The sequence below is a fragment of the Centruroides vittatus genome, unplaced genomic scaffold (genome assembly GCF_030686945.1).
Source record: "Centruroides vittatus isolate TY-2023 unplaced genomic scaffold, ASM3068694v2 contig_620, whole genome shotgun sequence".
In the NCBI taxonomy this organism is placed as follows: domain Eukaryota; kingdom Metazoa; phylum Arthropoda; class Arachnida; order Scorpiones; family Buthidae; genus Centruroides; species Centruroides vittatus.
The window spans coordinates 255,943-277,294 of record NW_027122381.1 but is presented as its reverse complement, the minus strand read 5'-3'; the positions used below and the strand labels follow the sequence as shown (position 1 = coordinate 277,294).

General features: G+C 31.0%; 1 protein-coding gene across 1 annotated transcript in view; it reads right to left on the bottom strand.

The window, feature by feature from the left end:
• The window catches only part of Dhpr (dihydropteridine reductase), a 54,636-nt gene that overhangs the window by 17,317 nt on the left and 15,967 nt on the right, over window positions 1-21,352 (bottom strand). Inside the window, exon 2 of the mRNA XM_067275351.1 lies at window positions 5,918-6,107. Coding sequence (XP_067131452.1) covers window positions 5,918-6,107 — 190 coding nt within the window. The remainder of the gene's footprint in view (window positions 1-5,917; window positions 6,108-21,352) is intronic.

The window sequence follows — 21,352 nt, the reverse complement described above, 5'->3', positions numbered from 1 at the left end:
GCTGATTTCACTAATTTGGCTATACTGGGATAGTTATCATTATCAGAAACTGTTTATTTTTTAATGCTTCAAGATGTGTAAATATTGATTTCAAAATAAAATAATAAATCTGAAATAAATATATTTCAAATAATATAAGTAAAATAATATTTTATTAATGATTTCATAAATAACAAGGAACTTTTTCCTGAAGATGAATAAAAACCAACATCGTTGTAACGTTGTTAACCTTTTGGGAAGCATGTGAAAATTTTTCTCACAAGCAATCACGTGTTGTACTTTTTACAACGAATATTCGAAACTTCGAATATTTTAATTTATTTGGTAAATTTTATATGTAAATATGAATTTACATATAAAATTTACTTTTTTTAGTCACTCAATTAATGCACAATTATAATCAGCATAAGAGAAAAGATTAAAATATGGATATTTCACAAGTAAAGTAATCATGCATTTTATGAAAATAATACTTACTATATGGAATAATTATACTTAGGAAGATATAGATGTGATTTAACGTTAACAATATGCTATGAAATCATTAAAATAACTTTATTTAACTCAAGTTTATGAAATTATTTAAAGATAAATCAAGTAAAAAAATATTTTTGTAAACGACAACTTCATAACCGAAATTAATTAAATTTAATTAATTTGTTAATTTGTTAATGTTAATTAAAACCAAATAATCTGCTAAATTATTGAGCTACAAGAAGGATAACTAAATGGTCAGAAACAAAATAATTTGTCTAGTGGTAGGAGGTTACACTACTATCTCGTGTTAATTTTAATAATTATATATTTTGAATTTTAAAGCGGCAGCAGTGTTGTCAGCTTGAGAGATTAATCCCTCGGTGTAGTGTGTTTTCCCCTGTAAAAAGATTTTAGTGATTTCTTAGAAAACAGCCAAAAATGCAGCAATGCTTAGAATACTCATTTTTAAACCCTGTAGAAGGAAACACAATTTGGAAGAGGTAGATTTTGGCAAATAATAAAAATATGGCATGAGTACATAACTTTACTCAACACTGGCTTCTGAATTTGTAATGAGAGGGATTTTTTAAGTGCAGAAAGGATGTTTTTACATATGTGAAATAAATTTTTGTTTCCTATAACCTAACAACACTGAGCAGCAGTTGTGATTTTGAGTTCCGCTCAGGGCCGAGTATTTTCTTCCAGAAAATTCTATTCCGATAGTCTGATAATTCAGCAGATCGTTTGGTTTTAAAAATATTTTTGATTTGTCCCACATCTTAATTAGGCACGTGAAAATGACCAAAACAGTGAGAAAAGTGAAGATACTTCAAAAAAGTGAGTACAAGTGAGAAAAGTGAGCGATTCCAAGGCCTGCATTATGGTGTGTAATGATATTTAAAATGTGTCATTATAAAAAAAATTTTTATATTTCAGCATATAAACAAATTTTAATAAAGACCCCATATAGTAAAAATCATTATTGGCTTTAGTAAGTCTGACTAAATATACTACTATCTTTACCTCCATCATTGTTTGCTTATTTATCTGACCTAAGCAGCTGCATTATGCTGAGAAGACATTTAATTCTTTATTTATTTATCTTGGCATAAGGACTACCATATTGTTATCACATTACCTGTCAATTTGTGTCCATCTACTTCCCTCCTTGCAAGTCTAGCTTGCAGTCCCTATTGACTCTACATTTCCAAACAAGCCTCAATCGTGTTGGAAGGAAACTATGGAAAAGGACTGAATAACTGTTGTTTTCATGGAGGCACAGAAAACTTCTAACTTGAAAAAATGGAATACAGTGGAACCTCGCTTAATGAGCACCTCGCACAATGAGTATTTCGCATAACGAGCAAAACAAATTGCAAAAATTTGCCTTGCTTAACGAGCAATGTTTCGCACGAGTGATAAGGAGAGGGAAAGTCCCGAATTGTGCGCATGCGGCATGCTCCATCAGTTTGTGTTTAGCACTTGTTCCGCTAGCACCTTAGTGTCATTTGTGATCACATATTTTTCCAAACTTGTGTTCACACATATTACTTATAAACATCAACAACCATAGCCCGTTATATAATAAATACGTCAAACGATATGCCAAATTCTTGGGTCATTAAATTTAATGAACGATTCCAAATTAAACTTTAGAAATGTCTGAGTTAAAAATTAACTATTTATAATTATTAAATTTAATATGAGATGGAAACATAACTGCCTACCTCTAGTCAAATTAATTAATTTCTAATATTTAATTATAGCCTTTACATAACCCAAGAATTTGGCATATTGCTTGGAGTGTTTATCAAACATATTAGCTGTGATTTTTTTTTCTGCAAATTGAATTCTCTTTCCAGGATGGTTCATTCCGTGCTAGAAGAAAAGATGATGATGATTCACGCTCCTTAACTCTTTCCGTGCAGTTAGGTACCGATCGGTCCGTATCACATGACTTCTTCGTTTATCGGTGATGCGAAACAGACCGATCGGTCCAAATTAAAAAATTTGATTAATTTGTGCTATATTCGAGTTTTCCAGAGACCTTTGCTTTGATTCGCTCTTCTGTATGTCGATTGACTTTGTTTAAGCCAATAAACGTTTTGTTACCACCCCTGGGCCATAAATATTTTGGTAAATACATCCCCTACTATTCTACAGTAAATCTTCGCAGTTAACTATACAGTTGGCTGAAAACAATCAAAGGGAAACTCCTTCTACAGTTTTATTGAGTCTCTTCTGTCTTTGTTGACATTACTTTAACTAATCACAGACTTATGAAACGAAAAAATTGCTGCGAAAAGCCCTGCCTCCAACCTTCCAAGTAAAATGTAAACAATCACTGTAAATTCGCTATTTAAATCGATTTTTAATTCTAATTAACTAATTTAATGCACTTAGACATTAAATTAGCTAATTCGACAATATTTAGGCGAGTAAATATGTTTTTAAAACTATCTAGCGATAAATATTCCCGGGAAACTCCACCTTCCTATAGTAAGTCTATGGAAGGTGTTTGCGCTGTTAATTTGGCTTTAAAATTTTTGTCAAATGAATTCATATATATTTTGAATACATTTAATTATTTTACAAAAGTAAGAGCAAAGCTCTACGACTGATACAGTCAGTCGTACAGCTGACTAATCGGTGTCGCTTCACGATAACAATCGACTACTCTCCCAGCTAAGTAATTAGAGACATAGTGTGAATAATGGCAATAACTTCTCCCCCGCTCCAGCTAGAGAGTTGCGGTTTGTTTTATTTACAAGAAGACAGATGTGTCTAACTAATAGATGTGAAAAGTTTAGCGATTCCCTTTAAATGGATTTTTTTTTCCTTTTGTTACTAAGCTTCAAATTTTAATATTATTTTAAATTTGTATTAAACTAAAAATTAAACAATCGTAAACTATGATATGTTTTTAATCAAACACAAAAAACAGATTGAATATAGCGCGATATTGAAGCGAAATATCGCGATTTAAAAAATTACCCAAAAAACGCAAAAATGCGCCGCATAACGAATTCCACCTATTTACTTAATGCTAAAGGTTTTCCGCATGGAAAGGGATAACAGTGTATATTGTACAATTTTTTTTTTGAATAAACGTTATACATAAAATATTTGAGTATTTTTCGGTGTGAAACACATTATCGTATTTTACATTAATTTCTATGGGAAAAATTGTTTCGCTTAACGAGTATTTCACATTATGAGTAAGACTCTGGAACAAATTATGCTCGTTAAGCAAGGTTCCACTGTACCTAGTTTGTTTCCTTGAACTTAGATATTTGATCTAATGTAATATAACATAATGTAATAGCAATGGATATTTTTCTATTCAAACATAAAGCTGAAGATGTTTTGAGATTGGAGCAAAAATGTTTCTTAGCAGAATTTTTGATCTCCAAAGTAAGCATTTTTAAACATTTTTTTAATACAAATAAAAAGTTTTTATTGTAAAAATTGTAATTAAAAAACAAAAAAAAACACATCAAAAAATCTTTATTATGGATAACAGAATAAGATTTATAAAGCCACGACAATGATCTACTATAATCAAGTGAACAAAAACTAATCTTCACTGATATTTCCATTAAAATTCCATTATTAAAACAGAATTTTAATAAATGCTAAAGCTGTTGATAATACAGATAACCCCCGTATAACATGGTACTTCTATAGCACAGATTTGCTCTAACACGGTTTGAGAATTGGAAACATCCCCCGTATAACACGGTGCTTTTATAAACACGGGTTTATTCTAACACAGATCGGGAATTAAATAAAACCCTCGTACAACATGAAATGTAATAAAAACTTGTTACTAGTTGATGATACTCATGCTGAGATCATCATATAGGATGAATAATCCTCTGGTAAAATAATAAATAAGCATTTTACCCATGAAAAAATCTATATAAAGCTAAAAAACTGGATTTTATCAATATATGCCAAAACGGCCACTAGGGGCGCTCCTAGCAAGTATTTAAATTAATTTAAATTAACCTAACCCCCCTTTTTGCACTAGTTCTTTGTTTCGTATAACACGGATTCGCATAACACAGCAATTTTTTGGAATGTAACTCCCGTGTTATACGGGGGTTACCTGTAATTATAGAAGAAATATTAGATTATTAATTTACAACTTTGGTAGAAATATCTTAAATTAAAAATAAAATGCAACTGCCCAAATAATTTAAGAAAATACTACATCCTAATTTCAAAAAATCATTATCTCTTAGTTATCACTAAAATTTTCAAAAAAAATTTTAGCTTCATTGCTGTCATTAATGGTCCAAAACAGAAAATTTCATCAAAAACTAGCCAAAGTTTTTTGAGAATTTTTTGAACAAGAAAGCTGTTAGCTAATTTGAATCATTCAAATATAATGATGGTAAATGAATATAATTGAAGATGTTCCTTTGTACATTAAACATATTATTAGTTGACACATTCAGTGAAATAATCAGTTTACGATTCATTAAGGTTTTCAGTGATGTTATTGTTATTTTCATAAGATATAGTCCAGTCACTATAACTTCATGAATGCTTTGCAAGAAATAGTTTGCAAGAACAGCAATCTTTCTTAACAGTTGTCTCCAAAACTAAATTTATAATAATTAACAAACTTTCACATTTTTATTAGGCCACTGCTGTTGCTTCTCCAACGAGATGCATGATTTAGAGGGATATATTTTGTAGTGTACAACAATAAGGCAGCTACTTCACTACTACATTTTAAAAATAATCTCGTTGGTGATACATTAGTCTCCGTGCAGAAATTCTGTTACAACAAATTAGAAATAGCTTTCAATGAAAACTAATTTATACAGTCAAACCTGTTTTTATGCGCTCTTTTTGTTTGTTATGTGCGATTTTTATTTGTGCGATTTTTTTAATGCCAATTTTTAATTTGTGTGGTATAGTTGGCGACTAGTCTCGTGCGATTCGTCACGTCTTACGTTGACTTATTATAGCTAAATAAACTTATTATAGCATAAATGCACTTATTATAGTAATATTATTGCATGAATATGCGAAAAATGAAATAATTTACTTTTTAAGTCAACAAAACACCACCTGGACAAAAATATGTAAAACAGACGATAGACCAGACGATGCAGTCAAGTGCTGACATCTGTTGTCAATAAATTCTATTTCGTACGGTTTTGAGTTATTTTCTATGTGAGACTTTTTTTATGCTGTCCCTGTTGACCGCATAAAAAAAAATATTTTTTAATTGTGTTGCGAAAACTACTATTTACAGCCGTTCGTGAAGTTTCGTGAGATTTTTTTTAATGCGTTTTTTTTAATGCGGTCCCTATCCCCCGCATAAAAACAGGTTTGACTGTATTTTTAAAAAAGTTGCTATAAGGTGAACACTTATATAAACTATATTTAAAATCAATTTATATTAACTGAAAAATTTTCTGACCTTTCGAAGCAGCATTTCCTCCCTTCCAACCACCGGCAACACATATCACTGCATCGACTTTTTCTCCATTCAGCATCTTTTCAACTCCAGATGCAACTTCATTTTCTTGGTCTGTCCAATTATTAGAAGGTTTTACAACCACATTTTCATTTGCTTCATCATTAGCCGCCAGATCTATAGAACCTACCCACTGAAATAATAAATATAATTCACTCTTAATTTATCATTTATTTTAAAAAATAATAATAATCAGAAATTTTTTTTAACTTTATATACAAAAGCAAAATACATCTAAATTAATAAAAATATTTATACTAGTATTTCTATTCTTATACCAAACAGACACAAGAAAATGGATTATCAAACTGAAAAGTAAATTATAAAACTAAGCATTTTAGTCTTAGTTCTGCCTGTGTACTTGCACACCATTGGACAACAAGTTCTCTCCAATGGCACCACCAAGGGGGTGAACTGCATCAGGTGATACTATCAGAGGGAGTGAGTGACATACCATAAAATTTTTGTACAACATTTCAGCAAAAATTATTATTATTTTTTAAAAAGGTAATCTATACATACATAATCCATAATTGAAAATCCATGTATCTTGTATCAACAACCTTCCTATTAACCATTTGGTTACCCAAAATGTAAGGAATTTAATTTTTCTGCTGTCTAAAATTTACATAACATTACATAATTACAACATTATAAGCTCATAAATATATTTTTAAAAACTTTTTTAAAAATGTACATACTTAATCTATAGCTATATAGGCATTAACCATACAGGGATGATTTTTCAAGCAATCCACAAAATCTAATCACTTATATTTCCAAGGCTTTTCACATCTTTTTATCCTGTTTGTCTTACAAAATATTTCACAATATCTTATTTACATATTTTAACAATTATTTAACTCCTTGGGACTCCGGCGAATTAAATACTTTTTAATTTTAATGTAGTTAAACATAAAAACGAAAAAAAAATTATAGAAATGTGTTAATTTTGAAGAAAAAGCTTCAAAGTATAATTTTCTTTGTCTCGCCTTAGCGCGAAACTTGACACCGATGTGTCATTGTTTACACAGCTGGATGACCTTGAGAACAGCTGGTGAAGTCTTTCGCGGGACATTCTCATGAAACTCTCGGGAGGAGAAGGGTAAAAAGTAGGGTGAATACTAGATGGCGGTATATTTCTAAATATTTTTTTAAAATTACGATTTTAATTGAAATTTCCGACCCCCCCGACTTAATTAAACGTATATATAATAAAATCTATTAATTAAAAAAATTAAAAAACTATTGGATGCTGTTTTTGACATCAGAAAATAGCTTTAAATAACTTTACCGAAGTAAAATCGACGCACTAGAACTTTAGAAAGATGAATAAAGTTTTATAAAAAAATCCCATAAAAAAACCATTAAGCGTTAATTGCGTGTCATTAAAGGTTAATTAAACTCGCAATAAAATTTTTTCGCGCGGGTAAAAATTTTTCAAAAAATTTGGAGACTTAGAAAACATCCGAAAAATCAAAAAAAAAAAAAAAATTTTTTTAGGGGTCCTAAAGGACCCCATTTTTTGTAACGCTATACAACTTGCCCGAGATATCTCGGGCTAAGGGCTGAACGCGTTAAGCATGTCACCTGCTAGATTCTAATTGTACACCAGTATTACTGTTTATCTCACATTATCTACTATATAAAGCTAAAAAAATGGATAGTCTCTTTCTTTCTGTCATGGTATGCCAAAAACGGCCACTAGGGGCACCTCAAGCTATTATTTAAATTATTTTATATTTATTTGTAATTTAGTATGCCCCGATGCCTGCATTGAGCCTTTCGACTTGTCTTTAATCTTAACAATTTCTAAATGCTTATATAATTTATGTTTTATTGGATTCGATTCCAATGTTAATACTTTTAACGAATCTTTCGTAATTTCACAGTTATAGTTTATACAATGTTTAGCTACGGCCGAATTCTTGTAAATTATATTTTATCACATTAATACGACTCCTTAAATCTTATTTTCAATTTTCGTTTTGATTCTCCTACATAAAAATGGTTACAGATGCAAGAAAATTTATATACTAGGCCTATATTACTTTTTTCTGCTATATTGTTGTTACTAAAATACTGAACCTGTTACCGGTGTAATTTGCGTGAAAAAATCTTTTTTTCACAAACGTTTTCGAGCTTTCCAAACAGCTCTTCTTCAGGTAGAGAAAAATTCCGACGAAACACTTCGAAAAATGGAACGTAGATATTTAAATAAAAAAAAAAAAAAAAAAAAAAACGACATCCTCATCATGTGGAAGACAATACCTGACATCTCAAATTTCGTAAAAACTGTTAACGATAATCCCTACGGCCTAACGCTGGAAATAGATCAATCTAGCAATACTGAGGTCCATTTCTTGGATATAAACATTAAAGTAGAAGAATCCGCCATCGTCACATCGGTATACCGTAAACCTTATGCTGACCCTATATACATACCGGTAGGTTCATCTGACCCATTCACCTACAAAGCTGCAGCATTTAGTACTTTGATTAAAAGGGCATTTTCCCACTCGTCCACCACGCAAGCCCTCAACACTGAATTGAATTATATCAAGAGGATAGCAGCCAAGCACAGTTACCATGGTCTAACACACCGTCTAATTGAGCAACATCAACGCTCACAATACGCACCCACTGCGCACACGAAGACCAACACTGACCAGAATGAACGTACACGCCTCCCGGTCACCTTTAACCCATATGTTAAAGCGATATACGCTGAGATCACTGGAAAACAACGATTACAAATAGCCTATAGAAGATGCCCGACAATCTACGACATCCTCAGAAATGGAAAAGGCAGTCCGGTTCGTGGCAGGCTTCCGGGCGTGTACTCTATCCCGCTGAAAGATAACAGATGTAACGAGAGCCTTGTATATATCGGCTCAACCAAGCGATCCTTAAATACCAGAGTGCAAGAGCATCAAGCAGACCTTCGGCATGGGCGGTACACCACGGCCCTAACCACCTTTGCATCTGATCCCGATATAGAACCAAAGTTCGACAAAGCTGACATCATCGACACTACGCCCCACCTGGAGCAACTAAAATGGCGGGAAGCTATATCCATCTGTAAGGCTAACCACCGGACCACATGTATAAATCGGAAGAATGAGATTAATCTTTCTACAGCGTGGCAGGCCCTCATAAACAATGATCTATAAATAGCAACATCAGCGCACAAATGCGCATGACCACCGTAATGATCGTTTAATATGCGAGTTTCATATTTTTTATTTAAACATCTGCGTTCCATTTTTAGATTCGGTTTTTTATTTAAATATCTACGTTCCATTTTTCGAAGCGTTTCGTCGGAATTTTTCTGTACCTGAAGAAGAGCTGTTTGGAAAGCTCGAAAACGTTTGTGAAAAGATTTTTTCACGCAAATTACACCGGTAACAGGTTCAGTATTTTAGTATTTCATCCCCGGTGTCAGAGTGAAGTTTAATTTTGCTTATATTGTTGTTATTTTTATTATTAGATATTTGGTTTTCTTTTGTGCTAATATAATCAGGGACTATATGTACTGTACATTGTAATGTTTAAATTTACATTTATTTTTTATATTTTCAAAAATGTTCTTAACATAAGGAATTTTATATCTCCCCAGAACTGTATTTTTCTGTTCCAAATTGGGTATCCCCTTTTCTAATTCAATTAATCATTTTTTTTAATATGACTTCTGGATAATTATTAACAAGAACAATTTAGTAATTTCATTAATTTCTAATTTTTGTTCAACAATTTCAGTAGTTCTATTTTTAATTTTATTTATGAACATTATAAAGGTTTTTTGTTTATATATATTGGGGTTTCAAATTTAAAATTTATTACTTTTTTAACTTTGCATTCTTTTATAGGCCTATATCTATTAATTTTTAGCCTATTATCTTCCCTGGTTATAAATATATCTAAAAATGGTAACTATCTTTTTCAGTTTTTATTTCAAATTGTATGTCCTTTATCCAGATCATTAATATTCTTAAAAAATTAATTTAATTTAATTTTTGTACAATCATAGACCAGTAAACCATCACCAACATAATGATAATAAGCCAGTATTCCTTGTTTGTCCATTATTTCTTTCTATATATTAATCTTACTGATTTCAGCTAGTTTTGGTCCTATACAGGTACCCATGGAAATTCCTTCTGTTTGTTTATAATATTCCCCTCCCGACTCAAAATAATTACTACTTAATATTAAATTAAATTGCAGATCATCAACAAGGAAACACAATGGACTTGAATTTAAGCATGCTTCTACCTTAGAGAGCAATGTGCAGTATTGCTTAAAATTTATAATGGTTTTATCAATTATTTTCTATAGATGAAATTTCATAGACTTAATTCCAGATTTCCGTAATTCATCAAAGTGAGTCCGTATTCCCTTATGGATTCTTGCACCTTCGGGTCTCGTAAAAATTTCTTCAGCAGCTGCACCCACAAAGTTAGCACTGTCGTCACTCATCATCTGTTGACATTTACCTCTTCTGGCAATGAGCCTCTCAGTACAAAAATAAAGACAAAAGTATTCAAATCAAAAACCAATTCTAAATGAACAGCTTTGGTGACAAGGCAAACGAAAGAGACAATACATGCTTTACTAGCAGCATTGCTACAACAAAGCATGACTTTTAATTTAATGGGTCCTGCATAATAAGCTCTAGAAATTCAAACAAAGGCATGACATATGGGACAGCTACCTAAAAGCAGAGTATAAGTTAATTATTAGCAGTTGCTCTGAAGTTCTAAAGAGCAAGTTTTGCACTCAGGTAATTTATTACATAATTCATTAGGCAATGCAAATTCTTTACCAATTAATTTACCAACAAATAAATTTTGTTGTATAAGAAATCTTGAACCATTCCACCATAGTTCTAAGTGAAGACAATTGGTCTCGAAATACTCCATGAGTAATCAGATCAGCAGGATTCTCCACAGTAGAAATGTGATGCCATCATGCAATATGAGTGTCATTTTGAATTTTAGAGATTCTGTTTGCAACAAAGATCTTCAGATTTATTAAAGATAAATATAATCAACTAATAACAATGGTAGAATCAGATAAGTATACTTGATCCAATTTACTTAGCTTTAATAATGACAAATCTTTCTTCAATAAATACGAAAGTAATAATCCACTATATAGTACTAATTTAGGTGGAGATTGTTCTTTAATGGGAACCAGTCTAGACCTAGATGTAATCAAAGAGATGACAACTGAATCATCATCAAATATGGATTGGATTGGATTATCATTGTTTAATGGCACAAAGACCTCATGAGTCATGCTGCACTATTTAGTTAAGAATTAAAATGCATAAAATAAAAATTGCTTGTAAAGGGAGAAGCAACCATAAAATAGAAAATAGTAATATGTAATATTTTGACACATTAAAATGATAACAACAAAAAGCCTTAAAACAACAGTAAAATAAGTAAATAAAAACAAAACCTTTAATTACCAGTAACAAATTGACAAAAACTCCAAACGTTTTCAGTCTTCACCAAGGCCTGCATTAGGTTTTTTAACAAATTCCAGATTGGAATGTTAGAACAATACTATTCAAAAAACAATTTTAGATTTTGAATAACCCATAACATAAACTATTGGCTCAACTAAACGATCAATATGAAAAAGGATATGTGAGCATCAATACAACATTAAAAACAACAAGCATACCACTGCCTTGTCTGTATGTCACTGATCCGAAAGTGCATGAGGACTTCCAGAACACCAAGTTAATTAGGCAGGCCAATCAAACAGACCATATTCGTAGCCTGGAGGTTTTGAAAATATATGACCGGGCAAGTGTATTAATTTTAGACTGCAATACGATATCACATGCGTGGAGGTACCTTTATGAAAAATTCGGGCAAAGTTAGCCCATATTAACTCACTCTGTACATCTTAAAAATGTATATGTGCACAAACAATTATAAGTTCTAATTGTTCTACCATTTGAATTCAATTTATGTTACGAGTTATTCGAAATTTAAAATTGTTTTTCCGAATAGTATGTTCTAACGTTCCAATTTGGAATTCGTTAAAAAACCTGATGCAGCCTTGGTAAAGGCTGAAAACTTTGGAGTTTTTGTCAATTTGTTACTGGTAATTAAAGGTTTTGTTTCATGTGATTACCTCAAGTAATCTCGAAAGGAGAAAGTTTTAAATAAATAAATGATCACTAACAAGGAGCTAAAATAATAAAACTATATCAATAAGTATAACAACAATACAAGAATAACAAAACTGCATAAAATCAGTCAACGAAAAGATTATTAAAAGCACTCAGCTGGCTAATGCTTTACTCTGGCATGGTATAAAGCTGGGATAAAATGAAAGCCAGCTAAAATAAACTTTATGCATAGAAAATGATAGCCAGCTGAGTGCCATAGTGGCTGTGGATGTCAGAGTTGTCCCCACTAAACACCATGAGTAACTGTGGATGGTTATATTTAAAATTAAATGTGTGTGGAAGCAAAGAATCAGAGATACAGGTAGCATAACTGGCAATGCATCCACACAATAAGCAGTTGTTTGAGTCACACAGGCTGATTCTTTTCTTCCAGAATATTCTAAATTGTTTAATAAATATTCATTTAATTATTATTATTAAATTTAATAAGATAGTGCCTAACATCTACCTCTAGTACCAAATTACTTAAAATTTAATTAATAAATTTAAAAACAAAGTCTGTCCAAAAGAAACCAACATTTATTCACTTTGTATTCCAGAATACAAACTTTTTTGACAACTGACCTTTCTTTGAAGGCTACTTGGCCATCAAAATGAAAAAGGCCTTTAAAAAAAACAAAAAGTATCCAATTAAAAATACAAAATTCAAATATTGGAACTGGTGACATTACAGACGTCTTCTTTCCTTTCCATCTTATCACTTGGGGATGTTTGAGCTTTATATCTACTGGAGAATGAGTGCAGTAAATGTAGATTTTTTAGCTGTCCCTGGTGATACAAACTGTAGCCTGAAAAGACAGGTCAATTGTCAAAAAAGTTTGTATTCTGGAACACAAAGTGAATAAATGATGGTTCCTTTTGGATAGACTTTGTCTTCAAATTTATTTTTTAATAACTGCCATATGACAAAATTTTACAATTAGAATTTAACTATTAATAGTAGTGAAAAAATAGCATGATTCATTATGGCAATCCTTTGACTTTGATTAATAATATTGGGTTTTGAAATGTTTATATGTAAATGAAGAAAATATGATGTCAATATTTCTGAAAAAATAGTTTGTAGACATTACAATGTGATACACCTTATGTAAAAACAAAAACCAAATTCTTTTTTAACACCATGGCAAGTAGAATACAGGTTGGCTTGGGCAAGTGAGAACAAATATTGGGCCACTAATGACTGGAACTGAGTTATATTCTCTGACATGGTCATATTTGCCTAGAATACAATGACAATGCAGAAACCAGAGAGTGGAAACAACCTTTAAATAAATTTAAAAACAAATGTCTCTAGAAGGAAGTGAAATTTCCTTTAACTGTGATGGTATGGGGATGCATGTCATTATTTGGCACAGGAAAAATATACATCTGTAATGGAATAGTAAATGGTAAGGCATACATTGACATTTTAAACAATAATTTACTTCAAGTAATTATAATTGCCTTACAGTCCTTATTTCTAAAGTTATTTTTAACTGTTTACATAGACATTACTCATTATTAGGACTTTACACTGATGTTTAGATATTGACACAAGAATGAGAATTAGTCCAGAAAAAACAAATTTTCTTTATTATATTACCAGTATATCACAGGGAAAATTACTACAGGTGATATAATAAAGAAAATTTGTTTTTTCTGAACTAATTCTCATTCTTGTGTCAATATCTTATATATCAATATATCATATATCACCAGTGTAAAGTCCTAATAATGAGTAATGTCCATGTAAACAATTAAAAATAATAATTCACTTCCTACAGTTGAACAGTTTGGGGATAATCCATTTACTTTCTAAAGTGATAATGTATCATGTCACAGATGCCACTGTGTAATATCCTAGCTAAAGGCTAAGTATATTTCTTGTTTGGATTGGCCTGCAAATAGCCCTGATCCTAATCCAATTGAAATCCTATGCTGTATTTTAAACAAAATGTCAGAAAAACCACCCCTTGTACTGAAGAGGAAGTGAAAGATGCAATTCCATTATCCTAGTCTAAAATATGTTCTGAGGTATGCCAACATTTAGTTCAACAAATGCCACAACAAATCAAGGCTATGTTGAAAGCAAAAGGAAGTTCAACCAACTTTAGACAAATTAAAATAATAATTGTCTTTACCTTAGGCTGGTCTAATAATTTTATCTTTTATTTGTTTTTGCTTTTTTATTTTTTATTTTTTTGTAATGACACATGCAACAAGCACAGCATTAAAATATCAAATAAATTTCTGTAGACATTATTGAATCATGTTATATTGTTATATTCATTTTTACTTGTTTTCACTTAGTATATTCAGACTTAATAAGTTGTGTGTTACATTTTAATTGAAGTAATCTAATACTTTTTCTTGGGGTTGTACATTTTTCTAAATTATAATGTGTTGCTAGTAATAGTGTTGTGTAATAATGTGTTGCTAATGGATCTTGGGCTATTGAGTTTTTATAGCAGCTTATCTACCTCTGCTAAGTTATGCAAGTGACCCACACTCAATTTCTAGTAAAATCCCTGCATAATGAGACTATCATTAATCCCACAAAAGCAACATTATCCTCAATGGTCAGGGAGCAAAAACAGTAATGATACTTTACATGAAAGTCCACCTGTAGTGTCCTAATACCCCGTTTGCACCGAGCATTTCAATCTAGATTGTGACCAAGGTCGGTGACTATGCTTTGGTGTGACCTCCCTCGACTGAAACGAGGTTCAATCGTGATTGACTGAAGAGAGTTCTTGAAACTAGATCCAGTCATAAGAGAGATCCCACAATCCCACGCACGCATGAAAATACAAGATGGCAGCGGAACGCATGTCGGGCTATTGACAGAGAAATAAAAAAGATACTGTATTTGGAGAGATGATGACATCTGTTTATTATTAGATAAATGGCAAGTACTGTATTTATTTCTAACCAAAACTTCCATTTTGTTTGTTGGTGTTTGTGACTTACCACATAGTTATGTCAGTTTTATCATTATGTAATAGCCAGGTTCTTCTCAAGAGGACTGCCTGTGCAAACAGCACGACGTTCAACTGGCGACAGTCACCTTACCTACAATCCAGATTCTAGGTAAATCGAGATCGAAGTGAGTCGTGGATTGTGTGCGAACATAGTATAAGTCACTAAGATTGCATCATGTTTTAAAAATTATTCAAAGAAGTTCCAATCAGACCTGAAGCAGACTAGTGAATATAGTCAAAAACACTCATAAATCATCTACTTCAGTGCTGGAAAAGTATGTAGTTTGACTTGATCAAACAAGGACAAGGTTAGTTTAGCTGAAAGGACATCTGGGAACACTAGGTTTGGGTTTCATTTCCATTTTAGCAATCTGCCAGGTATATGCTAGTACAAGTTGTTCACAAAATTATGAAAATAGTAAACTTAATTCTAGCCAAAAAACAAATCCATTTATGGTTTACATTTTCATCAATATAAAGTAGCACTTATTGGCATTAATTGTTCTTTTTTTAAAACTTAAAACTGTCAAGTGCAAGAAAATTAATAAAATGAAGATATCAGAATTTTGAGCATTGTCATCAATTTTATAGTAAGACTCTGTTACAAAGGGAAAATATTTCACAGTTATAATTTTAATAATTATCAGTTTAAGATATATATTTTGCATAAATAACTTTTAAACAAATGCTTTTTATAAAAGCTTATCTATTTAAAAATTAACAACACCACTTGATAAAATTATTAATTATAACAAATATTTCCTGTGTTTACAGGAAATTTCTCACTCTTATCAAGTTATTTATAATTAGAGTAATAAAGAATATTCATTGAATAAAATTTAATAACTGCCAAAATTTATGAAAAAGTAATGATGCAATTGATAAATTTATTGAAATCAACTGAATTTTTTTAGAGTTTGTAGTTAATAACTGTAAAAAGTTCACAAAAATATTTAAATTTGATTAAAAAATGTATGAAAACTTTGAATGAACAGATTACTCAGATGAATGTAGAAATTAAAAATTAAAATCCTGTAGCAAGGATTAAACACACTCAAATTTGGTTAAGAAGCCAGCATAAGTCATTTATTAGGTGGAAGGATGAACATTTTTGGAAGCTATGTCATTCCATCATCAGATCCAAACAATTTAAAACAGCATTCTAGAATACTGGGGTTAAATCATTGTTTATAACCATTTAGATCTGTTGGTGGTATGATGAATTTACTGAAAACATTTATTTTTCATCTAACAAAGGATTTTTCTCTGGCTTCTTAATGATATTTGAGTATATGTTTAATCCTTAGAAAGCATACATTTATTGCAATAACATCAAGATGGGGGAAGGTGTTGATGAATGCTGACATAGAGAGGGGAGGTCATCAATGTGTGTGTTGTGTGTGTGTGTGTGTACAAAATAATTCATTTATTTTGGAATATTCTGTTGTTAATTGATGTTTATTGTACACATGATTGCACAAATGGGAAGGAGGAAGGCAATGGTGATGACAAATTGTACACAGAAGGGGATGGGAGTAAAAAATGAAGCAAAATCTGTTGCCACAATATGTACACGCCACCTTACTATAATCACACGGAGCAGTCTTATGCTTTAAATAAAGTCCGATAAATATAACTCTTCAAACCCTAACCACAAATATCTATTAGATCTACACTTGGCTTTTCATTCATGAACTGTACCATTTATTTCATAAAATTACTTTGTAAGTCTTATACAGAAAGAATTTGTAGCCTGTTTGAAGATTTTCTATCTGTAATTATCTCATATTTTTTAAAGTAAATTCTAAAACTGGGGCCTTTCAAAAGCATTAAATAAAAGGCAATACTTTTGTCTTGTAAAATAAAGTCTGCTGATACAAGTATAATGATCTAATAACTGCCATCAGTTCTAATTTACCATATCATTAATTTAAATCTTGTTTTCAGCATAGATGACTGTATTTATCAAATTTTAATGGGCTCATTCTAAAAGAAATTTAACATTATATTTTGAAGTACAATGCTACAACCATAGTAAAATGTAGTCTTAATCAGAATAAAAAAATATAGTGAAATTTATAATTAACAATTTTTTTTAAAATTAACTGTAACTCTAGTAACAGAATCACATAATTTCGAGAAACTGCTAATTTAAACAATTTAATCAAATAGAAGTACAGTACATCTTCAACAATCAGTTTTCTAATGTTTTGCTTCTGAAAAAAAATTAGATTTACAGAAAAACATATAACCAATCAGTTATCTATCTTTATATGCTGTCTGTTTCTTGCTTGAATAAATACATTAAATTCATGCAGCAGTATCTGGTATTTTCTGGAAGCTAGAAAGAGTACTTTAAACAATTCTATCACTTAATTATTAAACTGTTAAGAAAAACATTCAATATACAAGTATTAAAAATAATTGAAGCCATTGACATCTATAAAGCAGCATGCTAGGGACTTTGTATTAACAACAGAGAAATCATCAACATATCACAAGCATGGCAAGCATTACTCTCTAAACTTACTTATAACAAACAATATTTCATTAACCATCCACTTCCACGTGCTTAATATTTATTACAAGTTATTGTATATTATCATCAAAAAGTAATTCTATTTTTTATTTAAATCTATAAATAACAAATTACAATGTAAGAATTTTAAGTAACATCATGGAATCTTTGAATTACTCCACTTTAGAACCCAACATAACTCCTTTGTATTTGGGTGGCTTCTGGCCTGATGCAGGTCTGTAAATTAGACTGAAAACATTTGATTAAGTGAGCGCTGAAAACAAATGAAAAGTGTGTTTGCATAATTTAACCAAAACTTCTTGTGTTTAGAAGAGAGGTGAATTAAAATTGATTGCTCTAAAAAAATTTGAATATGATTGCCATAGTAACATGTGTTTCACTAATTAAAACTACTAGTTTTGTCATTCTTTCATTTTTTTTGTTTTTTGTTTTTAAAGGATTTTGATTTTTTCCTGATTTCTACTTTTGTGCAATGAAGAATGCATATTTCAATCAGGAAAGATTTCATTTTAAAATGTTAATTGGATTGCAATTTGAAAAACTTGTAGACCTATAAATTCTTACTGCTGTCCATCCATCTGTCTTTCCTTAATCTCTATAATGGAGTTAGATGGATGAAATCTGAAACCAGATATGGAAATCTTAGGGGGCAACCCCCCAATTAACTATATATGAACTTCTGATGCAAACCAGAAGTCATGTTATTTCAATTCAAAACATTTCCCTAAAAGCAGTTAACAGATGATCAGCAATTAATAAAGAAGTTAATAGATGATTCTATTGTTAAAAGAAAAGTATGATGTACAGGGGCAAGCCACTACTAATAATTTGAGATGGAGAAAATATATTTTAAATTAAATAAATCAAAAATTACAGTCTGGCATTGTGATATTGTCACAATGAATAACTGCTTGTTTAGCTATAAGATTTGATTTTTAAATTTTGTTCTTAGACTTCTTAAAAACAATAGTATCATCTCTACGTATAACAGTTTACATAGCAATGGACAATACAGTCATATGTCAGTGGGTAAACATAACCAATTATATATCACTATTTGAGTCACTATTAATGATAATAGATTTTACCCAAAAAATATTTTAGTACTATATATTTGCACTTTGAGTGAAAATAATTTCATTCCAGGAATACAAATCTCAATCAAAAGTGAAGATCATCATCAAATCAGAACATCACCTGACTGTTCAGGAAATTGGGGTAAGGTTGAACATACTGGACATTACTGAACCATTCCTTGACATCTAAAAATGTTAGGGAAAGTCAAGAAGCTCAACAAATTGATACCACAAGAACTCAGTAAGAGATAAGGAGCATCATTTGGAGGTCTGCAGTCCTTTAATTATTTGTCACAAAAATAAAAGTATTCAAATGAAATTCTTCCCCATCCACCTCATTCTACAGACTTTTTGTCAAGGAAAGTCTTCAAGGAAGAGGATGCAATAAAAAATACCTTTAATGACTTTTTAGCTTATCATTCTCGTGATTTCTATCAAATTGGCATTAATGCATTTCTATTAGTGATGGGACGATACTAAAATTTCTCCCAATTTTGCCAAAAACTCCAGATTCCGATTCTTTCGAATACTTTCTAAAATTTATTTTAGTTTAGAAAAAATTAATTATTTATATTATGAGCATGGTACAGTACATTCATTTATTAACACGTTGACTGCCATCTACGAGATGACTCGTAGTTACCGTTTCTGCCTAGGACGCCACCTACGAGTTATATCGTAGTTTGTTTCCTTGCCATATTTGTGCAGCTACGATGTAATTCGTAGTATATCAGTGTAAATATGAATAGATAGCTTCAGGGGCAAGAACAAAAAATCAAGTTTGGCTTACATGAACAGAACATTTATTAATAAATGAACAGAAAATATAATCATAAAAAGTTTATTCAAAATCGAAAGCAAAACAATATTTTTATTGTTTGTGATAATTTATAAAACAGAAATATAAATTTAAACGAACAGAAAATATTATAAAATGTTTTTTCAAAATCAAAAGCAAAACGATATTTTTATTGTTTGTGATAATTTTTAAAACAATCTTCTACGCAAAGGGCTGGCTTTTCAAGACAGATTGGACAGAAATAACGCGTTTCTCGGCGTTTTTTAGCTTTGGTACAAATTCGACATGGCTTTGTCAGATGTTGTTTTTTCTGAGTAGATGGGATACTCTGTAAATAGTGGAGCTTCTGCAATTTAATTTTTTTTGAAACTGGTTGAATCTCTTCTCCAATCAACGCTTTGACGAATGCTTCTCTAAACTTTATAAGTTTTATTTTAGAAGAAGTTGCTTTTTGAAAGAGTTTGTGCGCATTATGTATATATATTTCTATAATATGTAATGCAACCTTTTTGGGCCATCTAATAGTCTTTCTTAGAGCTGTGTAGTACGATAGCATTTGATCTGATCGTCAATGCCAGACATTCCATGATTATAATCTCGAATTATATTCGGTTTCATCGAACATTTTCCATTGCGATTGAACACCTCTACCATTTCAACAACGTGCATGTTTGAAATGGTAAGGACTTCTCGTTTGTCTTTCCATTTACATACAGTAACAGGACCATTTCGCTGCCAAATAAACTCCCCCATCCTCACCAAAAATTTTGTCAGATTCTGAATCACTTAGATTAGTGTAGTAATCAAGTTGTTTTTTAGTCAGTGGTCTTTTCTTATCCATTTTGGGATATTTATAATTTGATTATAAAAATAAATAAAAAATAACACTCTCAAAAAAGACGTAAATGTGATGTGCTCGCCTCTATATCCGATTTATTACTAATGAATTTAGACGCACATCTCCGATTGGCTGTAGCGAAGTGACAGGACGAATCGTGTCTGTGCACGAATTAACTCGTAGTTTGGCTTTAGCGAAGAGCTTTCTGTTACATAAGCCAACTACGAGATAATTCGTAATACCTTTATTTTAAGAAAAACACATTCTATATGCTATTTGATTATTACTATATACTCTGATTAGAGTTTTTAATAATATAATATAATTAAATTAAGTTGGCGTTTTACAACAGAATCCTAAAAAGTCACGTGGCAGTCAACGTGTTAATAAACATCAAGCTTAAGAAGGGAAAACAATTGGAAAATCCAGAACCAATCTTTCGAAAGAAATGTGAAAATTCTCCATTTATATGTGGATACACATGCTTTTAATGTATACTATCAAATACATTTGTAATCTTATTTCAAATGAAGTTAATATTGCAATAATACCCTGAAAGAAATTACAGCTAATTCCCTTTTACTCAATGAACTATCCCATCATGTCATATAGGATTGCCATCTTTGGAAACTGCTTCATTGGCCGAAGCAATGATAGGGCGAAGGAGAAGGTTAACAAGACACTTCTCACAATGGGCTCATCTTGTAAATAATTTAACTCCATCATATTTAATACTGAATGAGGTTTGGCAAATGATGCAACAAGTCGAACAAATGTCATCATTACAAGTTAAACAATTTTTGAATTCATTCACTGGAGTCATGAATGTCTAGACTGACTCATCTTGAATAATCAATTTTTAAAACTCAAAACAGTATTAAACTTAGCAAATATTTTTACTCAGAATCAATGAACTGCATTTCAAAATTTAACATATTATAGCATCATCTCT